This window comes from Hypanus sabinus, chromosome 13 (genome assembly GCF_030144855.1).
Source record: "Hypanus sabinus isolate sHypSab1 chromosome 13, sHypSab1.hap1, whole genome shotgun sequence".
Classification (NCBI taxonomy): Eukaryota; Metazoa; Chordata; class Chondrichthyes; order Myliobatiformes; family Dasyatidae; genus Hypanus; species Hypanus sabinus.
The window spans coordinates 48,597,380-48,617,495 of NC_082718.1; the positions used below are offsets into that span (position 1 = coordinate 48,597,380).

Consider the following 20,116-nt stretch of genomic DNA (forward strand, 5'->3'; position numbering starts at 1 on the left):
AGCTGTGGCTGAAACACTGAACATCACTCATACAACAGGCTTGGATCTGAAACTCTAAGGTAAGAGGGGGTAAACTGGGTTTCAACTAACTCGCTATGCTTCTCTGCCTGATCTGGATTTTTTCATCTCTAATTGCCAACGAGACATAACCATTTCGATTTCAACGCTCCTCTCTCCTCCTGCAACCTGACCCCTTCAAAACGCACTGACCTCCACTCTCCCAGCACCAATCCCAAACTTACCATTAAACCTGCAGAAGAAGGGGGTGTGATGACGACAACCCTCAGACACCTCCTCACACCTACACCTCGAGGAGGACCCCACTCCACACCATCAAAACTGTCTCTGACACCATCTCTGACCTCATCCACTCTGGAGAACTCCCAACCACTGTTACCAAACTCATAGTTCCCTTACACCGCCTGCTCGCTTCTACCTCCTGTCCAAGATCTACAGACCAGTCTGTCTGGGTAGGCCCATTGTCTCTGCCTGCTCCTGAACTAGTGTCCACATATCTCAATTCTATGCTATTGCCCTTAGTTCAGTCCCTCCTAACCACATCCACAACACTTCCCATGGTCTCAATCTTCTCAGTAACTTTAAATTCCCAGGGCCTGACCGCTTCATCTTCACCATGGACATTCCATCCCTATACACTTCTATCCCCCATCAGGAAGGTGTCAAAGCTCTCTGCTTCTTTCTTGACAAAAGAACTAACCAATCCCCTAACACCACTACCCTCCTCCATCTGGCAGAGCTGGTCCTCACCCTCAACAATTTTTCCTTTGGCTTCTCCCACGTTCTCCAAACCGAAGGGTAGCCATGGTCACTCACATGGGTCCAGGCAATGCCTGTCCCTATGTCGGCTTTGTAGAACACTCTTTGCTGGTTATACTCCCCTACTCTTCCTCCACTACATTAATAACTGCATTGGTGCTGCTTCATGCACCCATGCTGAGCTCATCAATTTTATCTCTAATGTCCACCCTGCCCTTAAATTCATTTGGGTCATCTCTGAGACCCTTCCCTTTCCTGCTCTCTCCATCTCCACCTCTGGAAACAAACTGTCAAAAGACATCTTTTATAAGCCTACTGACTCCCATGGTTATCTCAACTACACCTCTTCCCACCCTATCTCCTGTAAAAATGCTATTCTTTTTTTCTCAGTCTCTTTGCCTCCACCGGATCTGTTCCCAGGATATGGCTTTCATTTCCATGACATCAGAGATGTCTTCCTTCTTCAAAGAACAGAATTTCCCTCCCTCTACTATTGATGCTGCCCTCACCTGCTTCTCCTCTGTTTCCTGTACATCCGCACTCACTCCATCTTCCTGCTGCCATAATAGTGATAGAGCCCCCCTTATCCTTACCTGCCACTCTATCAGCCTCTGCATTCAACACATTATCCTCTGCAACTTCCACCATCGCCAAAGGGATCCCACCATTAAATATCTTTACCTTCTTTCCTCCTAGCTTTCTTCAGGGATCGCTCCCTCCATGATTCCCTTGTCCATTCGTGCCTCACCTCTGCTCCCTCTAGGCACATCTCTGCAAGCAGCAGAGATCTGCTGTGCTACATCTTCCCATACACTTCCTTCCTCACCTCCATTCAGGGCCCCAACAGTCCTTTGAGGTGAGGCAACAATTCACCCATGAATCTGCTGGGGTCATTTATTGTGTCCGTGCTCCCAATACAGCCTTCTCTACGTTGGTGAGACCTGTCCTAAATTGAGGGACCACTTCATCGAGCATCTCCACACCAACGGCCCCAAGGGTGACTTCCTGGTTCCCAAATGTTTTAAATCTGATTCCCATTCCTATTCCAATGTATTGATCCATGATATCCTCTTGTGCCAAGATGAGGCCAGCCTCAGAGTAGAGGAGCAATACACTATATTCCATCTGGGTATCCTCCAACCTGACGACATGAATATCGATTTCTCTTTCCAGAGAACAAACTCTTCCCTCTCTCTATTCCACACTCTGAGCTTTCACTTCTTCTCACTTGCCTGTTACTTCCCACTTCCCTTTCTCCTGCCGTCCACTCTCATCTCTATCAGATTCTTTCTGCTCCTGTCTTTGACCTTTCCCACTCACTTCGCTTCACCAATCACCTTCCAGCTAGCTTCCTTCCCCTCCCCCCAGCTTTATATTCAAGCATCTTCCCCCTTCCTTACCAGTCCCGATATAGGGTCTCGGCCCAAAACGTTGACTGTTTGCTCTTGTTCATAGGTGCTGCCTGACCTGCTGAGCTCCTCCAGCCTTTATGTGTGTGCTGGTTCGGATTTCTCATGTTTTCAACTAGACTGGCCAGTCATAACTTAAAACCAGAATGCAATGGAGGGGTCAATGGATGACTAATTTTAAGTGACTCATTGCCAGTTTAAGCAGCACTGGGGAGTCCTCTGTGTTCACCAGCATTAGGAAGCAATAGATGGTGGACAATGAGATCTAGAGACCAAAAGAAACGGGAGGGAAACAAACCAATAAATTCTGTCCCAGACTATTACCATCCCAACTGAAGTGGTCTACACATTTATTCCTGCCTGCCTTACTGATCTTTCTCAAGCCTTCTAGGGCTCATTATTGGCATTACACATGCTCATTATTTAACAGGTTGATTCACTTGGTGCAGATGAAATGGGAAGGGTGTTAAGGCATGCATAGACAACAACAAAAGATGCAAGTTTCAAAAGTCCATTAAGAATGATTTTTGAACATGCAATGGAGCAAGGCAACAAAATTTGCTTTCATTTTCAAGTGGGTATATTCAAAGACTGGAGGATAAAACATTAAGACTTGGGAAAATTTTAAAAGCAAGCTGCGCTACAGTTTTAAACTATTTTGCTATTTGGTTGTTATATTTGGTTACTAGGTTCTGAAGAGATGCAACAAAAATGATTTCAATGATTCTCGAGGGGGAGGGCAAGAATCCGGATATTGTGGTCCATGTAGGGACCAATGACGTGGGTAGGATGAGTGAGGGGGTCCTGCGTAGGGAGTTCAGGGAGTTAGGTGCGAAGCTGAAGAGCAGGACCTCGAGGGTAACAATCTCAGGATTGCTACCTGTGTCACGTGTGACTGAGGCAAGGAACAGAAAGATTATAAAGATTAATACGTGGCTGAGAGGATGGTGCAGGAGGGAGGGCTTCAGGTTTGTAGATAATTGGGCTTTGTTCCAGGGACGGTTTACACCTGAACTGGAGCGGTACTAACATTCTTGCAGGGAAGTTTGCTAGTGCTGCTGGGGGGGGGTGGGGGTTAAACTAAATTTGCAGGGGGCGGGGATCCAGAATGTGAGAGAGGATAGTGAGAGGAAGAATAAAGGACAGGTGGGGACTACACGGTTCCGGAATATTAAGTGTGTAGTAGAGAAAGGTGAGGAGGAACAAGGGATAAGGAGGACACATGTACAGAGGGATGGTCTGACGGAACATGGAGTTAAATGTGTTGAAAGAATAAGTAAATTTAGGAAGGACAACAAAATTCTAGGGGTGTATAGCCCGATAGGAGTTCGGGGAGCTGGGTTAAGCACAATAGGCAGCGATTCAAACAGAGAGAGGAGAAATGGGCTAAAAATTCTATATCTGAATGCACGAAGTGTCGGAAATAAGGCGGATGAGCTTGAAGCCCAAGTGCGAATGGGTAACTATGATGTTGTTGGGATAATGGAGACATGGCTGCAGGGAGATCAGACCTGGAAAATGAATGCACAAGGGTATACGTGCTATTGTAGGGACAGAAATGTGGGCAGAGGGGATGGGGTGGCCCTGTTGGTGAGGAATGAGATTCAGTCCTTTGCAAGGGGGGACATAGGGTCAGAAGAAGTAGAGTCTGTGTGGATAGAACTGAGGAACAGTAAGGGCAAAAGGACCCAAATGGGTGTTGTCTACAGGCCACCAAACAGTAGCATGGATATTGGGTGCAAGTTGAATAGGAAGTTAACATTGGCATGTGGCAAAGGTAATGTCGCAGTAGTTATGGAAGATTTCAACATGCAGGTGAACTGGGAGAATCAGGTTGGTGCTGGACCCCAGGATAGGGAGTTTGTAGAGAGCCTACGGGATGCATTCTTGGAACAGCTTATACGAGAGCCAACCAGGGACAAGGCTATTCTGGATTTAGTGTTGTGTAATGAACAGGATTTGATAAGCGAACTTGCAGTAAAGGAGCCATTAGGAGGTAGTGATCATAATATGATAAGTTTTTATCTGCAATTTGAGAAGGATAAGGGCAGCTCAGAGGTGTCAGTGTTGCAGTTGAACAGGGGAGACTATGGAGCCATGAGGGAGGAGCTGGCCAAAGTTGAATGGACGGATAGCCTAGCAGAAAAGACAGTGGAACAGCAATGGCAGGTATTCTTGGGAATAATGCACAAGGTGCAAAATCAGTTCATCCCCCAGAGAAGGAAGAATTCAAAGGGGGGAAGGGGCCACAGTGGTTGACAAAGGAAGTCAGAGATTGCATAGCATTAAAAAAAAGGAAGTATGGCAGAGCTAAGGTGAGTGGGAGGACAGATGATTGGGAAGTTTTTAAGGAACAACAGAACTTAACTAAAAAGGCAATACGGGGAGAGAAAATGAGGTACGAACGCAAGCTAGCCAGGAACATAAAGGAAGATAGCAAAAGCTTTTTTAGGTATGTGAAGAGAAAGAAGATAGTTAAGAACAATGTTGGGCCCTTGAAGAATGAATTGGGTGAAATTGTTATGGGAAACAGAGAAATGGCAGAAGAATTTAATGAGTACTTTAGATCTGTTTTCACTAAGAAAGACACAAGCAATCTCCCAGATGTATGGATGGGCCAAAGACATAGGGTAACAGAGGAAATGAAGCAGATTGACATTAGGAAGGAAACGGTGATGAGTAGACTGATGGGACTGAAGGTTGACAAATCCCCAGGTCCAGATGGTCTGCATCCTAGGGTACTAAAGGAGGTGGCCCTGGAAATTGCGGATACATTGGTAATCATTTTCTAATGTTCCTTAGATTCAGGATCAGTTCCTGAGGATTGGAGAATGACTAATGTTATCCCACTTTTTAAGAAAGGAGGGAGGGAGAAAACAGAGAACTATCGACCTGTCAGCCTGACATCAGTGGTGGGGAAGATGCTAGAGTCCATTATTAAGGATGAAATAGTGGCATATCTCGATAGCAGTGAAAGGATTGGACCGAGCCAGCATGGATTTACCAAGGGTAAATCATGCTTGACTAATCTGTTGGAGTTTTTCGAGGATGTAACCAGGAAGTTAGACGGGGGAGATCCAGTGGATGTAGTGTACATTGAATTTCAGAAGGCATTTGATAAGATCCCACATAGGAGATTGGTGGGTAAAATCAAAGCTCAGGGCATCGGGGGGAAGACATTGACATGGATAGAAAACTGGTTGGCAGATAGAAAGCAAAGGGTAGCGGTGAATGGGTATTTCTGGGAATGGCAGGTGGTGACTAGTGGGGTGCCACAGGGCTCGGTAGTGGGACCACAGCTGTTTACAATTTACGTCAATGATTTGGATGAAGGCATTGAAAATAACCAGCAAATTTGTTGATGATACTAAGCTGGGTGGCAGTGTGACATGTGATGAGGATGTTAGGAGAATTCAGGGTGACTTGGATAGGCTGGGTTAGTGGGCAGATACTTGGCAGATGACGTTTAATGTAAATAAGTGTGAGGTTATCCACTTTGGGAGTAAGAACAGGAAGGCAGATTATTATCTGAACGGTGTAGAGTTAGGTAAGGGAGAAATACAAAATCTAGGAGTCCTTGTTCATCAGTCACTGAAGGTGAATGAGCAAGTGCAGCAGGCAGTGAAGAAGGCTAATAGAATGTTGGCCTTTATTACAAAGGGAATTAAGTACAAGAGCAAGGAGATCCTCTTGCATTTGTACAGAGCCCTGGTGAGACCACACCTGGAGTATTGTGTACAGTTTTGGTCTTCAGGGTTAAGGAAGGACATTCTGGCTGTAGAGGAAGTGCAGCGTAGATTCACGAGGTTAATTCCTGGGATGACTAGACTGTCTTACACAGTGAGGTTAGAGAGACTGGGCTTGTACATGCTGGAATTAAGGAGATTGAGAGGGGATCTGATTGGAACATATAAGATTATTAAGGGAGTGGACAAGATAGAGGCAGGAAATATGTTCCAGATGCTGGGAGAGTCCAGTACCAGAGGGCATGGTTTGAGAATAAGGGGTAGGTCATTTAGGACAGAGTTAAGGAAGAACTTCTCCCAGAGAGTTGTGGGGGTCTGGAATGCACTGCCTCGGAAGGTAGTGGAGGCCAATTCTCTGGATGCTTTCAAGAAGGAGCTAGATAGGTATCTTATGGATAGGGAAATCAAGGGATATGGGGACAAGGCAGGAACTGGGTATAGATAGTAGTTGATCAGCCATGATCGCAAAATGGCGGTGCAGGCTTGAGGGGCCAAATGGTCTACTTCTGCACCTATTGTCTATTATCTATTATATCAAGTTTGCAATGTTCTGTGTTATTTGTACATTTTGGTTCAATGATTTAATTCTCTTGGGTAAAGTAAAATCAGAGTAATTCAAAAATGAGAAATTCTGGCAACTATGGTCAGAAAATAATACCGCTCACACCTTTTTAATATTGATTTATTACCATAATACGTTAAAAATTATTGGCCCTTTAAAAGCATAAAACCATTCCACATGAAACATGCTGTACTTTAAAACACTGAATACGCATGGGAGAATCCTCATGAATCTACTACAAATTAGAAATGCTTTTGGACATCTCTCCACCAGCATAAATTGATGTAACCAACTTTCTTAATTGTATACTGTATTGGCAAGGCAGATAACATTTGCAATTTAAGTCATTTATGAGCCAGTGAAATGGAAATCCAAATGCTAATTACACAAAAGGTACACAGCATCATTCGATAATGCATAACAATAATACTCCAAAAGAATAACTTCCATAGCCATTAAATCTGCAGCCCAAGTTTACTAAAGCAGAACTCATGACTCCCATTCGTACAAGACTCTGACATTACAAACTCCTCTGTGTGCACACCATCACAATAACACACAATATCAAACATCTTCCTTTCATAATACTACAAGATTACAATATCATAAAATAACAATGTTAGATTATTTTCAATAAACATGCTATTGTATGTCAATATCATAATTGTATTTATCTGTGTAAATACTACCTGTCTTTGTATTCAGTCACCTCGGATAATTGTAGCAGCTGCTCAACTTCAAAACAAAAACTCACTTTTATTCTTTCTAACAGATAAAGTGTTTCATTGAATCATACCATACCATTCTGGTCTGAACCTTTATTTTTAGAAACTCTGCCTCTCGACTGAGGACCTGCCAAGGGGCATGTATCCTGACATAGCCAATGCCATGGGAGTTACACTGAAAGAATAAAACAAAGTAAATTAAAATTAGTTACAAGTAAGTGTTCAGAAGAGTTCGAGAAAGTTAAAAAATCAATACAGAAAATTCACGCATCCCATTCTTTAAGGTATTAATGTCACCCACCAAAACATATATTCTCCCAATTTTCCAAAGGCTCAGATTGGTAGAGGAATCATGCATATTATTGCTTCATTCCTCTAGATCTGCACTCTCCTTTGATGCTACCATAATCATCCCAAAAATCCTCGCTGTTCTAAATTACTCATCCAAGTTTAAGATGAGTATCTCAGCCTTTCCATCACTGTTTAAACACAAAGAACATCAACAGGCTGAAGCCAAAGTGGAATTTTAGAACAGATTTCTGCCAACAGAGAAGAGGATAATTATCTTACAATCAATGCCAATCAAGGTACCTCCTCTACCTCTTCCATCAAACTTTCTCCAAAGCAAGGCTTTTTTTTTGCCCACAGAATGCCACTCACTAGATTTTTTTGTTTGTTTTTGCACCATTCTCTATAAACTCTAAAGACTGTTGCATGTGAAAATCCCAAACCAGCAACTTGTGAGATACTCAAACCACCCCATCTGGCGCCAACAATCATTCCATGCTCATAGTCACTTAGATCACACATCTTTCTCATTTTAACATTTGGTCTGAACAACAACTGAAGTTTTTGACCATGTCTGCATGCTTTTATGCATCGAGTTGCTGCCATGTGATTGGCTGATTAGATATTTGCAACATCAAGGAGGTGTACAGGTGTAGCTAATAAAGTGGTCACAGAGTGTATATTGTCATTTTCCAGAGAAACATGAAGGAACAAAGAAGGAATGGCACTGTAGAAGCAAGTTGCTAAAGAGATATTGGAAGAGGGTATAATCAATGTTTTCAAAAGCAGATTTATTGAGATGGTAATTATGAGGAGTTCATATCAGAGTCACAGAGGAGGATATGCATATTCTTGGCCAGTTCAGAAAGATTGTATTAAGAAGAAATTCACTAGAATGCTCCTCCTGGATGTCAACTATCTCAGTTATGAGGAGAGACTGGTTTGTTTTCTTCAGAGCAGTGGTGGTTGAGGGAGAACCCGAGTGAAGTACAAATCAATGATGGTCATAAACAAGATGTATAGTGAGAAATTTTAACTGATCGAAGGTTTTTAAAATCGGGGGCATAGATGGAAGGTAAGAAATATGAAGTTTAGATGGAATAAGCAGATTTTCCCCCTCACTCGGAGAGTGAATGTGATCCGGACCACACTGTCCGAGAAGGTGAATGAGGCAGGCACTCTTTCAACAGTTAAAACACATCGAGATGAGCACTTGAAATCTCCAAGGCACAGAACTTAAGGCTATGGAACAAGTGAGATTAGTGGAGATTGGTATTTGATGGTCAGCACGTACATGATGGGCTGAACGGCCTGCTTCCTTGCTGCTGCTCAATAACTCTAAGGCGGCCAGAAACCAAACATTGGCAACACAAAGGGTGTGCTGGGAAGCAAGGTTGAAGGTAAAGTTAGCATCAGGAGGAGGTGTTAATTGTAAAATGGTGAATTGAGAAACTTCAAGTACTTAATATGTAGAGTGTACGAACAAAACAAGGGATCGAGAAGTTACCACCACGAAGAACAATGATTCTATGCATATAATGGATGGATACCAGTTCCAAAGGTAAGGAAATACCTCAGGTAAAAGTACTTTATCAAATGCAGGAAGCATAACACTTCAGGAGCTCAAAAGGATCAGAGTTTTAGGAGCATTCATGAAGATCCCTACCACTTATCCCACAATCTCTTTGACCCACTATCATCAGGAAGAAGGTACAGAAGCACGAGGACTAGGAATGCCAGAGTGAGTCCTGAGGCTCCTGTACCACCTTCCTGATGGCAGCAATGAGAAGAGAACGTGTTCTGGATGGTGAGAGACCTGATGATGGTTGCTGCTTTCCTGCGACAATGTGACAATGTTTCATATAGATGTGCTCAACGGTGGGGAGGGCTTTACCTGTGGTGGACTGGGCCATGTACACTACATTTTGTAGGATTTTCAGTTTGAAGGCATTAGTGTTTTCATGCCAGGCTGTGGTGCAGCCCAGTCAATATACTCTCAACTACACATTTATAGAAGTTTTTCAAAGTTTTAGATGTTATGACGAATCTCCGGAAACTCATAAGGAAGTATAGGCGCTGCTGTGCTTTCTTTGTAATTGCACTTATGTACTGGATCCAGGAGAGGGTCATCTTAACCTTAAACATGAGCACTCAGCTGAATAATTCTCAAAAGGATGATGAATGAAACTGAAAGCAGCAAGGTCAGATAGTTTTCAACTGGTAAGGAAATCCAAACATAAAAACAATAACCCTTAATTCTGTGCTTTCCATTTCTCAGCATGTTTTCCTGTCAATCTATTTCAAAGTCTTGTATCTTTCAAATGGTGATGAACATCATTAGGTGTAGAAATTGACACTCTTTTGTTGGTATAAAATAACAAATGTGTATTCCACTTCAGAAACTCAATCTTGGAAGTACAATGACAGCACTAACTACAAGTACTTCTAGGGGCTTGTTTAATTACAGTGGATGTTTATTTGGCCCATCAGAACAATCCTATCAGTCCTGTCCTCCTTCCCCTGGCCCACTTAACATAAATGACCAGGCACAAAGAGCTTGCTTCAGGAAGTCAAGTCAGTCAGCCATTCCCTCAATTCCAGATATTCTACTGGATGACTGGAGCATCAAGGGACCAATGAATCAGGGCTGCCTCCCAAATAACATGCATTTATTTGGATGAAACTGAACACAGTGATTCAGCATTAATTAAGTCCCCTTTGGTTGAATTAATATCATGGGCCAGGGAAGGAGCACCAATGGCCACCTGAGGACAACCTAAAGCTTCAAGTACTCATGAATGCCCCTAATCTACCAAAAATTAAAAGGTCTGCTCATTCAACTGTCTCTCCCATGTGAATGACTTCACCCTATTACATTGGTCTGCTTGAAGAATAGTGATTAATTAATTAGTTCATTTGAAACTGCACACAAGCTGCTCGAACCGGTTGGTTCTCCCTGGAATTTCCATAGCACTGGCTAATTAGGTGGACTAATGATGTTATGAACTACAGCAAATGTTGCCCTCTTCCTTCAGAAAGTTTACATCTCTTCATGTAAAACTGTACAAGGCATTTTCAGAACTTCAGAAAAGAAGCAGAACCAAATAGCAAAAGTGCTCAGAGATTGCCAACCAGGTTTCCCGGTCTATACACACTAGGACCACTCATGGTTTCCTCATCTCTGCCTTCCAAGTCCAATAACCCAGTCTCTGCTATTCATCCATTTCTTCTTGCTAAGAGGAAGCCACACTGAAAATCTGCACTATGGCTAAACTAGGTATGCTAGAGATATTATCAAAGGTAAATATTAAAGGTACTTTATAGATAAAGTGAAAATCAAAACTGAGAAGGGCCAATACAAAATAGGTCATAAACAACAATCACTGTAGATCCTGGTTACCACAAGAACGATATAATAATAATGGTTATAATAATATTGTTTGTGTAGGGTGGGAGCCTCAAAAATTGCTCATGTCAATGTAGGCTCAATCTTTCAGACCCAGAATCTAAAGCTACATGTATATACCCCTAACCAAGCTCTAAACAGTCATTGTTTAAAATCATTACCCGTATATGGCTTGCCTCTATGAGTAGAGCAACTGCAACTCAGTCAATGTTCTCTGATTAATACATTCCAACTATTTGCCCATCAACTCGTTCTGGTACCTGTCCTCCTTCCCTTACTTCCATGGACCACTACCATCTCCTATCAGATTCCTTCTTCTTCAGCCCTTTGCCTTGTCCACCTATCACATCCCAGCTTGTACTTCAACCACCCCACTCTCTCCCACCCACCTTCCCCCTCACATGTTTCATCAATTACTTGCCAGCTTGTCCTCCTTCTCCTCCATCCACCTTCCTATTCAAACTTCTCTTCCTTTTCCCCCTTTAGCTTTTTAAGCGTCTTTTTTATGGTCACAAGATCATAATGCTGAACATTAGGAACATCAAGTACTACAGGTCTACCCCGTTAGCAAGTTGCTCATTGGCAGAGGAGCTAGACTGGTGTAGACTGCGTTGCCGTCTGCTACTCAAAGGCATCGGGGTTCGTACATGAAGGTGGCGTGCAGTCTCACAGCGAATGATCGTCTCAGATAGTTTTCTTGTGATTGCAAGACCCTGTTGGACATTGGTAATGTAGAGTACGGCAAGTCTGGTTCACTGGCTTATTGAAAAGACCAAAGGCGGGGGAGCTGTGTGGCCTCACTTATAGTGTGGACTGGGCCTCATGCAAGGGGGTCTCCTGTTGTAGCCTCCCAGGAAAGGATATGTAAGAGGTGGTGTGTGGCAGTGTCCATATGGTTTTGGGGGCTGCCCCCTTCCATTGGTGCTTCCATCCAGTGTTTGTTCGCTGGAAGACAAGCTGGGTTGTGTTCATCTCAGAGTGCTGTGGGCCCTTTCTTGCTGACAACATCCATGTAGCATCAAACTACAGTGAATGACTCTCAGAGGCGTGAGATAGTTTATATTTTTCTGTGTGACTGCATACTCACTACTATTTTATATGTGCTACACATGTTTGTACTATGTATGACTGTTGGTGCAGTGCTTTGCACCTTGGCCCAGAGGAACACAGTGTCAATTGCTTGTTTATACATATATAAAACATACATAAAGAGAGTATTGGCTATTCCCTCACACAATTCATGTCATTACCAGTCTCCCCTCTCTCAATTTCCTGTGGGTGGGAGCAATGGACTGAGTGGTCTGTTTCTCTGTAAATTTAAATTTAATAGTTAAATAAAAGTGGGTACTGAAGCAGACAGGTACAGAGTTTTCTGAAATAAATTGTTCACCTAATAGTTTATTTCTTTCCAATATATGCAATGGAGGTGAAATGTTTAAATGCTCGGTGTTTGATTAAGTGTATCTTCAACGTCACTCAAAGAGGTCAACCCTGTGAGTATGGTACTGTTGGCTAACTTACTAGACTAGTAACCTAGGCTTTATCATTGAGGTTTCCTGTAATCCATCATTAAGGACTCCCAGCACCCAGGCCATGCCCTCTTCTCATTGCTACCATCAGGGAGGAAGTGCAGGAGCCTGAAGACACACAAACACATATATAATATTTTCAGAACAGCTTCTTCTCCTCTACCTTCAGATTTCTGAATAGACAATAAACTATCAACCCATGAACACTACCTCAGTATTTTTGCATGTTTTGCTAATGGAAAAATACATATCTTTGCCTGTGGAGACTTTGCGAAATGCCACTTAAAAGGTATTATGAAGATGTGGAAGGTCATGTGGTCAGGTGAGACTAAAGTGAAAAATTTTGGCCTCAACACTAAACGGTACATATAGCGGAAATTTAATACTGTGCATCAGCCAGATAACAGCATTACTACTGTGAAGTATGGTGGAGGTGGCTTCATGCTATGGGGATGCTTTTCAGAAGAAGGGACTGGAAATTTAGTCAGGATTGATGGGAGGATAAATGCTGCTAAATACACAGAGAGATCCTGGATAAAAACCTTCTAGCCCCTGCCAGAAAACTTAAACTGGGAAGAAATTCATCTTTCAGCAGGACAAGAACCCAAAGCACACTGCCCGAACAACCATGGATGGCTTCAAATGAAGAAAATTGATGGACTTGCATGGCCAGTCAGAGCCCTGACATTAACCTGATTGATAATCTCTGTGAAGACCTCAAGGTTGCTGTCCATCACCACTCCCCAAATAACCAGGCACAGCATGAGCAAGTTTGCAAGGAGGACTGGGCAAATCTTGTTCCACCACTTTGTGCAAAGCTAATAGAGCCTTATTCAAAAAGACTGCTGGCTGTAATAGCTGCGAAAGGTGGTTCTACTAAGTACTGAGAAAAGAGGGATGAATAGTTTGAACTGCTGACATTTCAGTTTTTGAATTTTTAGTATTTTATGCTTCCCTGTTTTTGGCTTTTACTGTGAAAAATGGAGCATGAAGCATATTCACAAACAAAAATTCTCAGTTAAATTGATCAAAATTTCTCATTCATTTATGTGAACAAAGGTTTGGGAGCTGCATACTTTTTCAAGGCACTGAATACTGGATAAGAGCCACAAGTGTAGTTTGGAGGCTGGAGTGCTATGCGGCTGGAGTCATGGCCTCATACTTTGGCTCTTGGTAGGGTCACCCATGACAAACAGGCCAGAAGGTAGAAGTCAAGCTAAGGTGGCCCACCAGTCCTCTAGATTTGAGGGTTCAGCTCAGAAAAAACTGTTATGAAAACAGCACTGAAGTATCCTTCTACATCTGTGTGAAACTGTATTCCTGAGTTTCCACCCAAACTTACATGGCTGACTAATGAGAAAACCAAAAGGAAGCTACAGGCATGATGAAGGAAGCCCTGAAAACGCCATCAAGAACATGGCCAACTTTGGCTTCGGACCCTAAACTGCACTTGTGGCATAATAGAAAAGATGGCCAAGGACAGACAGTGATGAGGAATTTTCACTGCTGCCCTTAAATGCCAGCAGGCTTAACAGGCAGTAAATAAGCAAATAGGGCATGATCTCCTTGTTTACACAAGAAAATGGGAGAGCTGGGTGCAAAAGCAGTGGTAATATATTAGGTGGAAAAGGGTGCTATTACTGGGTACAGTGGTAATACACTGGAAAGTTTGGAGGTGCCAAGATTCTATCTTAAGAAAATATAATACATTTTTAAAAATTTTATGCCTCTGCACATATATGTGCATATGTCTGCATGTATATCTACGTTTAATTTCAACAATGAAATGTTACAAACAGAAGGAATCAGAGATTTATTTGTTGGAATGGTACGTGTGCCCTTCACTTCCTACTGACCCATCAGGATGCTCAATTGAATACTTGACTTCAAGAGCCAGCTGCATCCCCTCCAGGCTCTGGAAAATCTAACAACCAGCTGTTAATTTAAAATTAGGTTGCCAATTGCACAACAGGGATCTGGTACAAATGTTATAATGAAGTCTTTCACAATCCAGAATGGGACAACCCATCACTAAAAATATCCTTGCATATTCTTCATTTTTAACTCCATCTTGTGCGACACTGTTGTCAGCCAACATTTGTTTCAGTCTCTCAGTGCACAGAGATCATTGTAATTAATGTGCTGGATTTCTTGAAGGACAAACCTTACTTTGCTTATTCCTAATAATTAATCTATTGTCAGCCATCAATGTATTATGATGATGAATTGCGTGAATGTTCTTGGTTTGAGACATTGCCAAGCTAAAGTTAAGTATGGCAGCCAGAAAGGACCACAAATCATCTCAATGTCCAGGACCAAATAAAAAGTACAAAGGGTTTTCACTTTTTTTAAAAGGATGAATTTAATTACAAGTCGCAAGTCTCATTAGCTAGACCAGCAACCAGCATCCATCCTTAAATGCCTCTGAACAGAGTGGTTCATTCAGTGCAGAAAGGCTTGCCAGCAGCTCTTCCAGATAATCGGGCCTAATGAAGCTCCGTTAAAGGACTGCATGGATGTGAAACAGAAAATGGTCGGAGCTGGACAATCTCACTGTATGACAACAGAGCCAAACGGCACAGAAACAGGCCCACCACATCAATACCAACCATTTTGCCCATCTATTCTAATCCTATATGCTTATGCAAGATTCACACCTTTTATGCCTTGCCTTTTCAAGTGACTGTCTAAAAGTCTCAAAAAGATAATAACCACCCCCTCCTGCTGCAAGAGTTTCTGATATCAACCAAACTAAAAACATATCTGAAACAAAGGCAAACAACAAGCTGAAAATGCTCATTAGGTCAGGCAGCAAAGGCAGAGAGACATGAGTAACTGCTTCGGACTCGAGACAGAGAATGTGCTTATCTTTTTGGAGATGTTGCCTGAGTTGCTGAGTACTTCCATTTATCTTTCTACTTTTGTATTCCTTTAAGTAGTGCAGGTACAAAGTCTATTCCCACTCTCCAGACTTGATTTCTACATGTAGGTCACTCTGGTGTTGACTGGATTGAATAGAGGTGAATTAAGTACACAGCAGGGTATTAAATTTGTATTGCACATGGAACAAGAACAGCTCTGCACATAGGTCAAGCAAGGGAAAGCACAACTTAGTCATGTCATTGTTTACACTTCCTGATCAATTTTTCGGGTCAGCATAGTGCTTAGGAGTATGCACTATACCACTGATCTTCTCACCCACTGCTTATATACGAAACCTTACCTGTTCCTCGCCTAGGCCTCTTGTCACAAGCATACTGTGAAATGTATCATTTCATTAATTCACCTAAGAATGTGCTAGGGACAGGCCGCAATGTGATGTTACAGAAGTTCTTGACAGCAGAAGTAGAGAAATTATTTCCACCAGTGAAAGGAATGAAAATTATGGGACTTAATATTTTAAATAACTATCAAAAGAACCAGGTTGAATTTGTGTAACAAATTGTTATCGTGCAGACAAGCTGCAAAAGCAGTTTTGACAATAACTTTCGAAGAATTGAATATATAATTGCAACAAATTTTAAGAGCTACTGGGGAAAATTGTGGATTGGGACTGATCCTGTAATTGTACAAAATCTGTTGAAGCAGGTAATCTTTTTATGTTTCTTTATCCCATCGAACTACTGAAATGCAACTTATAAATTAATGTCTCTGCTATTTGTTTCTGCACAGGAAGCTTGGCTTAATTTAATGAATAGTTAGTCGAAATCAGCTATGAGAACTAACATCTGGTTAAACATAAATGGATGACTGGTTTACTGAAACAGAGATGCAGAGAATTAGAAAGAGATGTATTTAACATTCCTGCTTATTACCCTTCAGTAGAAATTTGAAGACCTTTCTAATTATAGAGTTCCATGTTTTATTTTCTAATTTTAATTGACCACAAATGTTTATCTTAGATTTAGGAAAGAATTTTGTAATAACTAGGACTGAGCCTGAGGAGGGGTCTCAGCCTGAAACATTGACTGTTTATTCATTCCCATAGATGCTGCCTGAGCTGCTGAGCTCCTCCAGCATTTTGTGTGTGTTGCTCTAAAATTCTAGGAATTTGGACAGAGTTTAAAAACAAAATCCAATCCGATTGTCCAAGGGCTATCAAAAATAAAAAAAAACACTTTATATTGCATTCACTTGCATATTAGCTCGTTGCACACAAAAAGATACTGACCCCAGTACAAATTACGAAATGCCAGAGCATTCATTGTATTACTTATTACACAAGTTTAAATACAAAGAAACTGGAATTAATTGCCCCAATTTGGCATTATAGGTTCAAAATAAAATTTGTAGTTTATTCTATCAGATTACTTTTGGTAAGTCTGAGATTAACTGTCCCACTAACAAAATGTAGGTGGGAATGTGCTGATAGAACAGAAGACTTCTATAGCATACAGAACAGTACATACATACAGTGATCTGTGGGATTTCTAATGATAGATTGCTTTCCAATAGGCTGATCAAGGTCTGGATATTACTGCACAAACATCTTTGCCCATGGCCCACCTTTTTTTTAAACTCTTAAGAAATGGTGAGGGCACGACACCTAAATTGTTGGGTAAATAATCCAGAAGCCTGTACCAATAATCCAGAGACTGAAGTTCAAATCCCAAACTCAAATTTAAGGTTTAATAAATTTCTTATCAGAGGAAAATTCATATTCTCACCTTTTTGTCTTTCTCTATCTCCAGCCCGCTCTCCATGAGGTTCTTCTCAAATTCTTCTCTACGAGCTCTCTTTTCTTCCTCCACAGACCCATGTGGAATGCCAGTCTCCAGCACATCCTCTTGCTTACACTCCTGATGTTCTGCATGCTCTTTAATTTTGTGCGAAATTGTTGCAGATCCATTCAGGATGAAAGCCCCTGTGGACAACGAAGTAACTTTTTTGTTTTGATAAACTAAGACATAGTCTACCTTTCTCTTCCCATCTCTGAAGTACAAGCCTTTCTTACTGTCTTGTTTTTCATTATCTTCAATGTAGTTGTTAACAACCTAAGAGAAGAGAAAAAAGCAGCACCCATTAAGTTTTTACCTGCAACTTCCCATTTTTTATAACTAGTAATGACTATTTAACGAATCTAAACAAACCAAAAACACGACAAAACATTGTTTTGTTAATATTGTTATTCGTACAATTTGTGTTTCTATAGTTTCAGTATTTGTAAGATATACACCAGCAAGCCTTTGTATAAAGAAATAAACTTTGATTTTCTTCAGGGTGAGGAAAATGAAACGAGTCATTACAAGTGTAACTAATCTTTAAATCTCATGAATACCCCTGGCACCTTGTTGTCTGATATTCAGATCCATTGAATTCAGTAGAACTGACGGCAAAGTGTAAGATATAATAGACAGCACAGGTATTTGCTTAGTGTTTCTTTGCAAAGCAAAATGCAACCTAGGATTCTATCAAAACTAACTGCAAATGAGTTCTAAGCAATATTATTCATAAACTTGTACAGAAGGAAAGGTAAAGACAGAAATTATCCAGCAAACTCATGCATTTGTTAATGCAAATGCATCCACAACCCAATGAAGCACAGATGAAGAGACAAATAAAGATATGACATCTTTCACCTGAAACAGGCTTTCTGGTATTAAACTCACAACACAACTGGGAGGAGTAAGAAGATCCATGAGGCAGTTAGTTGAACAAACAACGTGAAGACAGCTGGTGCAGAACAACTCAGCAATCCTTCTTTGCCAAAAGAAGCAGCTTATTTCCATCAACTTTCAATTGAGCAGAGCAGACACTTTTCTTACACCTCTCCTCCTCAAAAGAAGATCTGCTGAGGTATGGAAACCAAATGGAAGAGCCAGCACTTAACATTGCAAGTGCTAACCATTAACCACTGCTTTGTTCTGGTTAGGTGTTTTTTATAGTCAGCCTGTTACAGGCAAATCCTGGGAGATATAATCTGCATTTACTGTTGCCAAGACAACCCTGGTAACAAGCTTCTGTTTAATTATACACAGCAGGAGATACTCAGTGGGTCAGACATCATCTATGGAGAAAAATGGACAGCCCAAATTTCAGGTTAATACCCTTCATCTGCACTGAAAGATAGTGGGAGAAAGGCAGTATAGAAGAGTAGTACAAGTGCTGGCAGGTGATAGGTGGATCCAGGTGAGCGGGGGTGATAGGCAGATAGGGAGATGCATCTGGAGCCGGGAGGAGACAGGTGGAAGTGACAAAGGGCGGGCAATGGTGGAATCTGATAGGAAGGAAAGTTGGAGCATAAAACAGAGAAATGAGAAGTGGGTAGGTCAGAGTGGAACTAGTGGGCAAAGTGTATGGGTGATGGGCATATGGAGGGTGCAGGAAGGTGGATGAGGGGAAGGAGACATGGTGATGGGGGCCAGAATGTGAGGAAAACGGACAGACTGGGAGCCATTACCAGAAGTTGGAGAATTCATCGTTCATGTCAACAGTTTATATTCTACATAGGTGGAATACAAGGTGATGTTCTTCTAGATTGTTTAGTTTCAGCGGTGGTGGAGGTGTACAGATATGTTGGTGAAGGAATGGGGAGTTGAATTAAACTAGGATCCCCAGGCAGCCATGGCAGACAGAGCACAGGGGCTCAGTGAAGCTGTTTCCTAGTTTCTCTTTGGACTCATCGAAGTAGAGTAAGCCACAACAGATGTATTTGATGCCTGAGGACTTGCTGTCTGGAGCCCTGCAGGGTGATGAGGGAGGAGTTGCAGGGACTGGTGATAGATCTCTTGCGATTACAGTGGAAGGAGGTTGGGAATGAAGAGGGATGGGTGGGCAGGGCCGAGCAGACCAAGGAGCCACAGAAAAACTAGTCCCAGCAGAAAGCAGAAAAGGGTGGAGTGGAGAAGATGTGGCTGGTAATGGGATCCTATAGCTACCGGAGGTTACAGAAAATAATATGTTGGATGCAAAAGGCTTGTGGGGTGATAGGTGAGGACCAAAGCATTTCAATCCTTGTTCTGCCTGAGGCCAGGGGTAAGGGAAGATGCAAGTGGGGGAGTAGTCAATAACAGAGAGGGGAAAGCCCTACTTCTGAAGAAGAAATACATCTCAGTTGAGCGTAAGACCATAGGAGAAAAATTAGCCAATCAGCCATCGAGTCTCCTCTGCCCTTTGATCATGGTTGATTTATTCTACCTTCCAACACCAGTCTCCTTCCTTCGTTCTGTACGTTTTGATGCCCTTACTACTCAAGACCCTATCAATCTCCACTTTAACTATATCCGATGATTTAGCCTCCACAGACATGTGTGGCAATGAATTCCAATGATTCACCACTGTCTGGTGAAAGACATTCTTCCTGAAGTGAAAATCCTGATCACTGGCGCACCTCAGGGGTGTGTGCTTAGCCCACTGCTCTACCCTCTATATGCACATGACTGTGCGGCTAGGCATAGCTCAAAGACCATCTATAAATTTGCTGACAATACAACCATTGCTGGTAGAATCTCAGGTGGTGACGAGAGGGCATACAGGAGTGAGATAAGCCAACTAGTGGAGTGGTGCCGCAGCAACAATCTGGCACTCAACACCAATTAGACGAAAGAGCTGATTGTGAACTTCAGGAAGGGTATGATGAAGGAACACATACCAATCCTCACAGAGGGATCAGAAATGGAGAGACTGAGCAGCTTCAAGTTCCTGGGTGTCAAGATATCTGAGGATCTAACCTGG

General features: G+C 42.1%; 1 protein-coding gene across 1 annotated transcript in view; it reads right to left on the reverse strand.

Moving 5' to 3' along the window:
- ano2b (anoctamin 2b) overlaps window positions 1-18,222 on the reverse strand; it is a 114,503-nt gene extending 96,281 nt beyond the window's left edge. The window contains exons 1-3 of the mRNA XM_059987571.1: window positions 18,022-18,222; window positions 17,110-17,436; window positions 7,296-7,394 (exon numbers count right to left, since the gene is read on the reverse strand). Coding sequence (XP_059843554.1) covers window positions 7,296-7,394; window positions 17,110-17,436; window positions 18,022-18,171 — 576 coding nt within the window. The 5' untranslated portion in view covers window positions 18,172-18,222. The remainder of the gene's footprint in view (window positions 1-7,295; window positions 7,395-17,109; window positions 17,437-18,021) is intronic.
- Window positions 18,223-20,116: the final 1,894 nt, after the last annotated feature.